This window comes from Protopterus annectens, chromosome 8.part0, assembly GCF_019279795.1.
Source record: "Protopterus annectens isolate FY-2018-M chromosome 8.part0, PAN1.0, whole genome shotgun sequence".
NCBI classification, from domain to species: Eukaryota; Metazoa; Chordata; order Ceratodontiformes; family Protopteridae; genus Protopterus; species Protopterus annectens.
The window spans coordinates 1892833943-1892846583 of NC_056741.1; the positions used below are offsets into that span (position 1 = coordinate 1892833943).

The 12641-nt window shown below is 39.6% G+C and overlaps 1 protein-coding gene across 1 annotated transcript in view; it reads right to left on the reverse strand.

Annotated features, from left to right (window-relative positions):
• SLC9A5 (solute carrier family 9 member A5) overlaps positions 1–12641 on the reverse strand; it is a 2700532-nt gene that overhangs the window by 820375 nt on the left and 1867516 nt on the right. Inside the window, exon 8 of the mRNA XM_044081386.1 lies at positions 5019–5108. Within this exon, the coding sequence (XP_043937321.1) occupies positions 5019–5108 (90 nt within the window). The remainder of the gene's footprint in view (positions 1–5018; positions 5109–12641) is intronic.

Below are 12641 nucleotides of genomic sequence, written 5' to 3' on the forward strand. Positions count from 1 at the left end.
ATCAAAGGTTTGATGCTGGGTTTCTCAAACCAAAGAAATTTGGATGCCTTCTGACTGTTGTTATAGGATATTTTGAGAGGTCTCAAATCTAATCGCTAATGCAGGTAGAGTCTTAAGTTTCTGCTTGCACCTTGATAATCTATTTTTCACCTCAGATCCAACAAGGGCAGATCCATCACAGGTTGTTATGGTGAAAGATGCTTTAAAATTGTCCAAAAAGTTTCAAAGGTAAAGCCAGGCATGAAGTCCTAAAGTGATGCCCATCTCAACCACCCTTGCTGCTCCATTGACTACATTATGTAACAGACACATGAACCGACTGATGATATTTAACACAGTACCACCATATTCTTGATTTGTTTCCCTGAGGAAGCCATGGTTGCCTTTCTGAAAGAGTCTAAAACCTGGTACATTAAATCTCTTTGAAAGTTACTTATATATATATATATATATATATATATATATATATATATATATATAGATATATATATATAGCAGAGACATGCTCTCAGAGCAAATGTGCCTGGGGTATAAGATTGCTTCCCCATTCTGTCCAACACTCTAGATTCATTGATTAGGTGGATGAAAAGAAGCTGGATCGTCCAACAGCTCTCATTTGGTGCCAGCTGCTATGATCATAGAGATCACCAGAGGCCTTTTGAATCAGTGCTGCCTATCCTTAGGGGAATAAAGAATATTGTCAAGTAATCATTATGAAATCTAGCTCTTGATTTATACCCAGTTTTGTGAGTTTATTTATAACATCTGCATTGGGAATTGTGTCAAATGACTTGGCCAAGTCATGCTATGTGGTATGTACTGTTTTATCTTCATCCACAACTTAATGACTTCCTGAAAGAAATCTACCAAATTCAGTAGGCATGACCTGCCCTTGACAAAGCCTAATTGGGTCCAGTCCAGTGTTTGGAGGTTTCCTATGTCATTATTTGTCAGGTCCATGATTATTCTTTCCATGGCCTTACGTATAGGTTTAGTCAAATTGACAGGTCTGTATTTTCCCAGGTCATTAGATGGCCCCATTTTATGTAGAGGAATTACTGTCGCTGTCCTGTACTTATTGATGTGGTTAATTATGTAGTTTGTGTTACTATTATCCACAAGTTTTTTACCTCACGTCATTTTATAAGATTATCATCTTATTATGCTGAAACTAAAAGGTTTCTTTCACAAAATGAAATTAAAATAAATGATCTGGAAGTGTGCCTGGCTCTGTGGCTCAGAGGAATGGAGTCCTTACTGGAACCCAGGTGACTGCAGTTTGAATAGCAGGCCCAGCACTGGAGGAGCCAGGTAGGAAAGAAAGGAATGAAGTGGTGTTTCCTGCTTACCTCTTGCTCAGGGGAAAAGGGTGGGTCAAGAGCACTCAGAGAACATATAAAGAGGTGTGATTTCCTTGGCAGAGATGGTGGGGGGGGGGGGTTAGGGACTGTTTCCCATGTTTGAGGGAAGGGGGCAGGGATGATCATTGAGAATGTCCTTTATGGAAGTGCGGCATATCCAGTGTGATCAGCTTACTGCACATCCTTTTTCTGCTCCATGAGCTGTGTTTTTATGTGGGAACAGTAGGGCTTATAGTGACAACCCCCAATCTACCCCTGAAGGCTGTCTGACTGATGGCCTCCTTCCGATGTGGTTAACTATGTAGCTTGTGTTACTATTATGCACAAGTTTCTTTTACCTCAAGTCAATCAGATCAGGCTAGTGTCACCAGATAATACATACAGACTAGTGATATGCGACTTAACTTAAACTCCAAGATCTGGGCAATGTGCACAAAGAATTGCAAGAACAGAAGGGAAACATCTGAAAGAGATCATGCAGCAGACTTCCTTTAACAGTCACCATGGTTGTATGATACACATTGAGAATCAATCACCAAAATAATCTGTGAGTCAGTGACCGCTATGAAGGTTCAAGATGGCCTAAATGCCAACAGATTCCTAATGAAGGCAGGGAGACAGATGCAAAGCATTAGGTAGATGGAGCCTACAGATTTGGAATATGTTTACTACATCATGATGACCATGGAGGACCTGGGTATCATTGAGCAAAATCTGCCAAGGACACAAATAATGTACTTGTTAAAATAAATCAAGAGAAAATCCTTATGACAAGGGTAAAAAAAAGACTTTGTCTCAATTAGCATCACTGCTCTGTACACCTTACTTTTCAGCTTCTTTGGCATTCTTCCGTCATCAACTACTCAACACTCTGTGCCAGTTGGCTGCAGCCTCTCTGATTCTAGTTTTGACCTTTATTCAGACTTCCTTTCTCCTCAACCACTCCTTCCAGATATCTGAAGCCGTTAACCTGTTCTACTATCTTCCCTTCCATCTCAGTTTTCAGCTTCTTCTAATTTCCTCCATTTGCTGCGATTACAACTGTCTTACCTTTACTCAGTTTCATCCCATGTGCCTTCAGTTTTGCATTCCATTCATCTATTCTTTGTTGAAGTTCTTGCTCAGAGTCTGCCTGTAATGTCACATTGTCTACATACAGCAACTTTGTTGACCTGTCCCCTTTGACCTGTTTAGTAATGTAGTGCATCACCAATATGAAGAGCAGTGGGCTTACAGCTGAAACCTGATGCACACCCAATCCCACTGGGAACCCCTCTGTAAGACTGAACATAGTACGTACTTGAGTCATTGGGTCCTTGTACATAGCTTGCACTAATTCTACCAATGTTTCTGGATATCAAACCTCTGCAGGACTGCCCAGATCAGCTTTGTTGGGACCTTGTCATATGCTTTCTCCAAGTTTAGGAATGCCCAAGTTGGATTCTTTCCTCATCTCTAGCTTCCGTTCAGCTATCTGACTCACTGTAAACATCAGGTCAGTTGTGCTGCATCTTGATCCAGATCCAAACTGCTCATCTCCCATCTTACTTTCTACTACTCTGCATCTTTATTTGTCCATCTCCCTCTCCAGAACTTTTATGCAATGTGACAGGAGTTTGATACCGCTATATTGCCGACATTTGTGAATGCCCCCTTTGTTCTTGAACACTGGCACTAGTATGCTTAATCTGAAGTAATTTGGGATATGCTTCTCTTCCCACACTGCTATGAGTACCCTCAGGAGTCATTTCTCTCCATCTCACCCAACATCTATATCATATCTGCTGTGACCTCAGATGAGTTTGCTGCTTTCCCTTTCTTTGTTTTCCTTAGCTCTTTTCTTACTTCTCCTATGGTGGTCTCCTCCTCTTTTCTCAACATAGGCTGCATATGGGACAGTGCAGCTTCTGTGGAGTTTTCTTCATTCAGAAGCTGCTGGGAGTACTCCTTCTATCTGCCTTTGAAGTCCTTTGCACTGGTGAGAAGGTTGTTGCTGGCATCCTTATGAAAAGTGTCTGACTGACTACTTTATCTTTTTGTCTTTACCTTGCAACCTGATACAGAAGCTGGTAAAGTGCCTCTGATGCCTTGTTTTTTGCTACTGCAGTTCCTGTCTTAGCATCTTTCTTAGCCAACCAGTATTCATTCCTAGACTGGTCCTTCTTTTCTATCTCCCACTTTTTCCTGAACTCCTACTTTCTTTTGATGACTTTCTGGACTCTGCATTTCACTACCATTTATTCTTATGTACCTTATTTCCAAACTTGGCTTGACCACATATCTGTTCTGTAGTCCTCGTAAGTGTTATTTTGAGGTACTGCCATCCTTTCTTCAACTTCATCTATTTCCTTTTCTTGTGGTGCTAGAGCCCTGAGTAATGCTTTGAACTATCCCAGGTAACCCATGCTGGGCAACTGGACTTATGGAGTAGCTTACTGACCTATGGCTGCTGGGCTTTATGGTGGGCACACAGTGCCAGTAGGGGCACATACACCCCTCCCATCATTAGCATGAGTCACTGGTGTAGATTGGAGTAGGCCGTGTCCACACTCCACTTATCATGGCAAATACCCATGTCTATTTGGTGACATTAGTTAACTAGATCAAATCAACATTAGCCGTATTTTATACCATTGAATGACCAGCTCAACCCAGCACTCAATCTGTGATCTGTGTTCTCCTATCTTGATGATACTGTGCACCAGAGTAGATGCCCAAAGCAGATGGTCTATACAACTCTTTCCCCTACAGGGCACCATCTAGAGTCTGTGCTGCCCACTTGGGTGAGTTTGAGATGGAAACACTCAGCATGCTTTTTGGTGGTGGGTGGAACCCCACAGAGATACAGGGAAAACGTGCAAACTCCAAACAGCATTGGCTGGAGGTCAAGATCAATCCTTGTACCTTGTGCATGGGAGGCGAAGACCTTAACTATTACCCCAACTAATCTCTTTTATAAAGGCCAGTTGTGAGCACCTCTGTCATCACATGCTATTCAAACTTGGGTCACCCAGGTTATAATAAGAGCTTTATTTCACTATATCATATTGGATGAAACAGTTGCAAAGGCTCATCCACACAGTCACTGACCTGTTTCTGAAATTAATTCAGACCACTCAAAATGTGGTGGTGGAACAGGCGGTACATCGAATGGCTGAAGCTACTGTCTTTATGAAAGGCAGGGAAATTATAAGAATGCCAGTGTTAAGGCACCTAAAGCACTTGAATGTAAAAATCAAGGTATAAAGGATATATGTAGAAAATCACAGTGATGTGTAAAAGCCCAATGTATGCTAATTCAAGAGTCTAGGAGAAATTGCCTCAAATATGACAGAATATTGGTCCATCTCTTGATTTCTGCCTCTGCTAGCAGTCTCTTAATGACTTACCAAAAAGTTAATTTCCCTTAGAAAGAGTCATGCTTTGTTAGACTGTGGTGGTGCAAACCGAAAAAAAGGATGAGAAATACTTTTTTGCCTCAAGATCAGTGAGTAGGAAGATAAAATACTTGAAAAATGTAAATACCCCTGTTGCGAAGTTATTCTGCACACAGTGTAAAACAATAATTTCTGCACTGTGCCTGCTGTATCATAAGGCCTCCATCTCTGTCACTGACATATTCATAACAGTGATGTGATGATGTTTACTAGTACTTACCCGCTCGTGAAGCTCTTCATTCAGAGTCGGCTTGTGATGATCACTGCGCTTTACTTTAAGCCATTTTACAAGAGGCTTGATGGTTAATCCCTGAAACATAATCACAAGAGAGGGGGGAGGTAAGAGAACAGTAATGTCACAAATAAATTCATTATGCAAATAATTTATATTTCATCTTACACTGGAAGCTGATTTTTAACAGGCATTGTATAAAGGAGGCCATTTCAAGCAAAATTAGTAATATGATGGGAAAATCCCATGGCCATTTCAGCAAGTCATGGACAGAGTTCAATCAGGAATACTAGTACTACACAGTAATATAACCCATGATGCAGTCTTGTGGCCGAGTACCTGTTTTGTAAAAACAAAGAAGTTAAAATATGCATGGTAATATAGTGGTTACTACAGATGTGATGGCTGATTCCAATAGTGCGTAATGGGCCACTGTCATATGAAGTTCTACTTTCATGTTTACACTATTGAAAAGGAGTTTACTGTAATGATTTGTGGCCACAGAGGGGAAAGGTTCCTTATCAACAAAGCTACAATTAACAAATAGCCATGCTTCATGTGAAAAGTACTGGAATAGAGTTACAGCTCCTTTCTCTTCTTGCTGATGTAATAAAGCAAATGCAGACCCTGGTCTTTAACATTGTGTCTGAAAATTTCACAAGTGTGTTCCTCACGCAGTGTTTCAATATGTGGGGGCACACAGGATGTTTGTGAAGAAATCCTTTGACATAATAGATCAGAAATGTAAAGAAAAAGTTCTAAAATATGTTTTATGTAAATTTCAAGAGGTAGTCTTCAAATTTAGCTTACTCTTTCATATTCTTTAAAGCCTCCATTCCAAATGTGTAAAATCTACAAACAGTTCTAAAAAGGCAGAAAAAGCATAACGTATTTATTATTTTTCTATCACCTTTCATTTTTGTTGCTTCAAGTACAAAATATCAAACCAGTTTTGAGTAAACCTTTAATCATAATCTTACAAAATGTATAGACGTACTTCTGAAAAACATTCAGTTCAAAGCTTACTTCTGCTGACTGACATGCATCAGTCTCTCTTCAGTGATGAGGATTAAAATATAATTTTATTCATTCATTCATTACCATTTGTTTACTGGGAAATTCCGACTTGGAATTAAGCCAATTATCCGCAGAGGCCCAGGGAGGAACACTCCAGATGCATGTCTTTGTAACATGGGAGGAAACCGGAGTACCTGTAGGGAGGACATGCAGACTCCGCACAGATGGAACTTCAGCTGAGAATTGAACCGGAGAACCTCTTGCTGTGAGGTAACATTAAGCTCAATTTCTATGAAGTTCAGATGCAAGTGGTGTCCTGCCCCCATAAAACTGCACAGAGCTTTATGTGCCTCAGAAGGCATCTAAGCTTGCATTTTGATCTTCTCATACACATTTGGGAAACATACAATGCGTAGAATACTCCATACTTCATCCTCATTCGCCTTACCTTACCTATAACACTGTCAACTCATTCCCCTTAAACTAAAATACAACTCTCAACATCTCACGTCCCACAATGTTACTCTTTCACACTCCTCTCCTAATTGTTCTCATCCTGGCCTCTCATTTGACATCCTATTACTAACAATTAGCCACAAAGTTTTCCTCACCCACCATCTCACTCCCTCTCCACCCCAAACTACATCCATAAACGTTCACATAGCACCAAATCTCTTTAATAGCACCAGGACGGAATTTTTCACATATAGTTATGTTTGGTAACTTACTACTCCCCAGCTTGTTCATAAATATTCTAAACTAACATTCAAACACTCAAATCCATTCCTACATGTAATATCTCACCTCAAATTAAGCAGTGATATCCACCCTAATCTAGGCCCCGAAATCAATCAACAAGAACCTTACACACCACCCCTTACATATACTCATATCACTACTAATCTATCCCATAATGGATCTGGCCATTTACTTCTCAATATGAATCTCAGAAACCTAGCAAATAAAATACATGAATTTCATGGTTCTTTCTAACTATACTCCCCTGATCTAGCAGTTCTAACTGAAATCAGGCTGAAACCTCAGATAAGTAACAATGTAATCTTAACCCCAGGCTACAACAGCCACAGACTGGACAGAATAAACAAATTAGGTGGTGGAATAGTTATAATTAATAAAAGTACACTCAAATTAGAATGCTTAGAACCAAACTCCCCAGGACTCAATAATGCCCAGATATTATTTAGGCAACTCAAAAGTAATCTCAATAAATACATAACTTCTATAGCAATTTGCATTGCTCCTGGTAACAACCCCACCATAATTGAGGACTTTCTTCACTGGACTCCCTTAACATTTACTCAGGAAACCATAACAATGGGAGACTTCAATACCAACTGGTTCACTTGTACCTCAGATAACCCCTCAAACTTCATCAATCTGCATGTATTCTCCCAACTAATACAATTCCCAACTAGAGTAGACAAAAACAGAAATAGACAATCAATTCTAGACTGGATTCTAACCAACAAACCCTCACTTGTCTATCAATCAGGCTGCCTTCCTGACAGCATCAGCAACCATCTACCTATCTACCTGTTCAGATGTCTGCACCCCCCACCCAAAAAATACTATATATAGACAAATTCGCAACACAAACATTTTTATACCTCAAACATTTATATCCACCCTCCAGCATTGTGACTGGACCCTACTAAGAGTACTCCACCGATATTCTGTTATAGAATACTAAATCGCTTAGCACCTTCTAGAACTGTCAAGAGTAAAAACAAATTATACACCCTGGATAACAAAAGACACCAGTTACTCAAGCTTAGAGATAAAGCTTTGCACAATATCAGGCCAACAAAAACCAAGCAACCCTAGACTATTACTGGCAACTAAGAAATAAAGCCAAAAAGCAGATCAAGAATGATAAAAGAAAACATACTATAATGTCATCCAACAAAAACGCCAATTCATCCTCAAAAATTCTGGACCACTATAAAACAACTACTACAACCTAGACAATCCTCAACTCCAACTCCAAACACTGTAAATACTACGGACAGTACAGCTACCCAGTTTAATACATATTTTACTAACTCCATACTATCACTAACCAAAAATAACAGCAATGCGCCCCTAACCATATCAAAAGGAACTAAGAAAAAAAAAAAAACTTCTTCCTCAAGCCTGTCCAAACCAGCACCATGAAAAAAATGCTCAACAAACTTAAATCCACATCCCTCGCTGCTGATTCTCTACCTACTGAATACCTGAATCTGGCTGCTGATGCCATCTCTTATCCTGTCTCTATTTTGATCAATCACTCTATCACAGAACAGTATGTTCCCAAAATACGGAAACTATCCTATATCATCCCACTGCATAAAGGTGGAACCTCTACAGAGCTCTCTAACTACAGGCCAATAGCAATTGTATCGCCACTATCCAAAGTTCTAGAAAAATGTATTCACTTCCAACTCATGAGCTACCTATTATGCAATGTTCTGAACCAATCATAGTACCATGATCGCCTTTATAAATTTCACCAACACAATCAAACAATTAAAAAATAATGGGCAACTAGTATCTTCCATCTTCCTAGACATGTCAAAAGGATTTGACACCATCTTCCATCAAAAACTCCTCAATGAACTCTCAATCCTAAAAGTAAACCAAACTATCCTTGCATGGTTTCATAACTACCTATCTGGCCAGCAACAAGCTGTTAAGTAGCAACGTGCTCTCTATTTTCTGTTACCTGTCACTGTTGGCATCCCATAGCATTCTGTCCTAGGTCCACTCCTTTTCACTGTCTTCACCAATAAACTCCATACTACTACCCACCTTGCCACTATTGTACAGAATACAGATGACTCCACATTCACCTGTGCTGTACCTTCCCTTCCTCGAATCCAAAAAATAACCCAACAATCCTTCTCAGCCATAGAATCTTGACTCTCTAACTCTCAATTAATTCTTAATCCCAATAAAACTAACTATTGCTCTCTTTGATTAACAAAACCCCTTACTGCCTATCCTCATTTCTTATCTATTCATTGAACAATACCAAGATAAATACTGTATCTCAAACAAAGCTCCTCAGTATCACAACAGATAACAACATAAAATTCAATAAACATTTATCTCTAATCATTAAACACATTCACATAAAACTAGGTTTTCTATATAGAATCAAACCATACCTCATCAACTCCACTAGGCAATTTATAGCTAGAACCCACCTACTCTCTACCTATATGCTTGCCTATCTTGACCAACCTGAAAAAAGCAGACCTAGCTAAACTAGAAGACTGCTACACCAAAACTGCAAGATTTGCCACTACCTCCCCATATAGATCTCACCATTGCATTGCTTTAGATCAAGTCAGCTGGTTAGAACTACCCAGTCTCTTAACCTTCACACAACTGCAGCTGCCCACAACGTGATTTACCAACCTAAATCTCCAGCACTTCAAAATCTACTGCAACTGTACTCTAATAAAAGACTCCTTAAATTTTCTGACAAATTTCTTCTACAAGTTACAAAAATTGAATAACAGTTTTGGGGATTCACTATACTCCAACTGTATCTCCAGTACTTGGAACTCTGTCCATCAACATATCCTAACTGCTACAAACCCCTCACATTTCAAAAACTTCTCAAGACTCACTTAGCTGACTCCTGGCTCTGCTCATGCTCATCTCCTGGCTGAATAACATTGCTCTTGCACTGAAGCTTTCATACTAAAACCTCTTATCTCCTCTGTAGCTTTTACATATACTTTACATACTGTCAGTGTCCTACTCTAATCTATCACACCTAACTGCTCCTCATTCCTCTCTTTCCCCCACCTCAACTTGCACTCCTCATCTGTATATATCCTAACCACTCTACTCCCATATACTCACCTTACTCACCTTACCTTTTCCTTATACTACCTACTCCTTTGTATCAGACATACCCCTAACACATCTCCCTTAGTACCTTCTTCCCAGCCTTACCCAACACCTTTCTCTTTCTATGCTTTCTCCACATACTCTCTTCTCATTTTCCCTTCTAATTTCTTCATTTTTATGTCTCATGCAATTAACTGCTCTGCAAAACTCAGCTCTTCAACAATACCTTAGACAATGGTTGTATATATACTACAGATGCCATCTCTACCTAGATCATGGAAACCTAATATATAAAATTATTGACAAGTTTGTATTATCCATTGTATGAAAATGCTTGTATGTTTTTAACTACTTGTATGGTTATTATGTGTCTCCTTGGAACTTTCATCTACTGCAATTTGTAAATAACTTGGGGCTGTTAGTTTGTATTGGAGCTTTTCTTCCCCAGGCCTCCACTGAAAATGGGCTTTATGTCCAGTCGGACCTTCCTGGTAAACAGATGTCAAATAAATACATAAAAAAAATAAAATAGAAGTCTGACAATTAACAATGACCTTTGCAAGCTGCAAATGTGGTTTCTGCTGCAATAAATTCCCCCTTCGATCACTGTAGCTACTAATTCCTCCCAAGTTCATATTCTTGCACAACTGCATGGATTACCAAATCCTGAGTGCCAGCAATCTCCCTAGTGGCATGAATGTTTCCCTGAGCCATTAATGCCAGTCAAGGGAGTCCACCTGTACAAAGAGGGCAGTCAGAAGGGGAGTACCTCAGGGATAGGTCCTGGGACCAATCCTTTTTGGCATTTACTTCTTTGAAGTCAAGGCCAATGCCAATGGCCTCTGACAGACTCAATTTTCAGATGATTGCAAAATAGGAGCTGTTATTGAATCCCACACCAACACAAATGTTCTCTTGACAGGGTCAACACAGACAAATAACTTGTGTCAGAGTCATGGACTAAAACTAAATGCCAAGAAATGCATAATAGTATCCTTTGGGAAGTCATCCACCCCTGGTAACTACCATATTGACAACACATCCCTAAGAGTTCATCCTGTAGTCAAGGACTTGGGGACACACATAGACAGTAATCTAGTCTTTGACAATTGCATGTCTGCAGTAGTGAGGAAATCATTCTATGTTGTGCAATTTATAAACAAAGGTATGGCATTTAGGTCCAAGAAAGTCATTGTTCCACTGTATTTGGCATTCATCAGACCTATCACTGAGTGGAATGCCCCCTTTGGTATGTATCTAACCCAGCATATCCAACATTTGGAGCATCCACAGAGGTTTCTCACTAAAAGAAGACAGGGCATAAGTAACATGTCCTGTGCAGACTGCCTCATGGCCCTATTCTAGTATTCTGTGTCCTACAGGCTGTTGAGGAGAGATCTATGCCTAACGTACAAGGCATTGTCAGAACCCACTCTGATGGACCTTCTGCATATTCATAGAACAAACAGCACCAGAATTACCCTTTCTAAAGATTTAAACTTTGCCTGTGCTATAAATAGGACTTACTAGAGAGACAGGTATGTATTCCAGAGACTACCCCTTCTCTGGAACAGGTTCTCCATCCATGGGAAGCAGAGCTCCTCCCTGACCCAATTCAAATGTAACTTGGACAACTGGATTGGGAACATGGAATTCATCCCTGGTTTGGCATCTATGTGTCTAATGGACACAGGCAGCTTGTAAATGGTTCATCTTCCAGGCCACTGATTGTAAATATTTCATCTCCCAAGACCCTGCTTACATTTATCAAGGGTACCAGAACTTGTCAGAGATTTGGGTGCATGGCTAGGCTTAAAAAGGCCTTTGTGGTTGTTAGCTTAGTAAACACGTATGAACCTAAAAAAATAAAAACAAATCTTCAGCCAACTGCAAGTGGATTGTTATATGCACAGAAAAGCTCTAATTCTATCCACTGCTATTTTCCACCAATACCTTTCAAATGACAATATGGGTGTGACATCAGGTTCCTTAGTATAAATGGTTCCACAACTGATACAAGCAGAAGCATGATCCATCACACTGACCAAAGAAAAAAACATGACAGCCATTTTAAAAGTATCCTACTTATTAGATGAAGATGATGCCTTTTGATGTCACACACATACAGTACACAAAGGAGACACTGAAGCTATATTTTATTTAACATTTGTTTACCGGGATAGTCTGACTGGATACATTTCCATTTTCAGCGGAGGCCCAGGGAAAAAAGCTCCACATAGACAAATGTACATAGATTAGACAGAAGTTAGCAAACAATTATAAAAACAAAGTGATTATATACAATGGCTTAGTAGTGTTCCCTAGTAGGGACTCACAATTCTCATGGACAGACACAATTAAAAGTAACAGACATCAGATTGGAAGCAGAGCTTGGCGACGGAGTTGCAAGTTATGATAATTACAGAATATGCTTTTAGTTTATAACTTAATCAGGGTTGGTATATGGGCATGACCAATTCACTTTGAGATACTGTTTGAGGTTTTTTTTTGAAGAGACTTTTGGAGGATTGTAGGGTTATATAGTTTGGCAACAAATTCCAGGTTTTGCAGAGATTCACCAGCAGAGTTATTAGGTTTGTGGGTTTGGACCAGAAATTTATCGGCTGACCGTAGGGATCTTAGGTTGCTATATGGTTTAATAATATTTTTAAGTGAGGGGGTATCCTCATGGTAGGACAAAATTTTGTGCACTAATAAGAGTTGATTGAA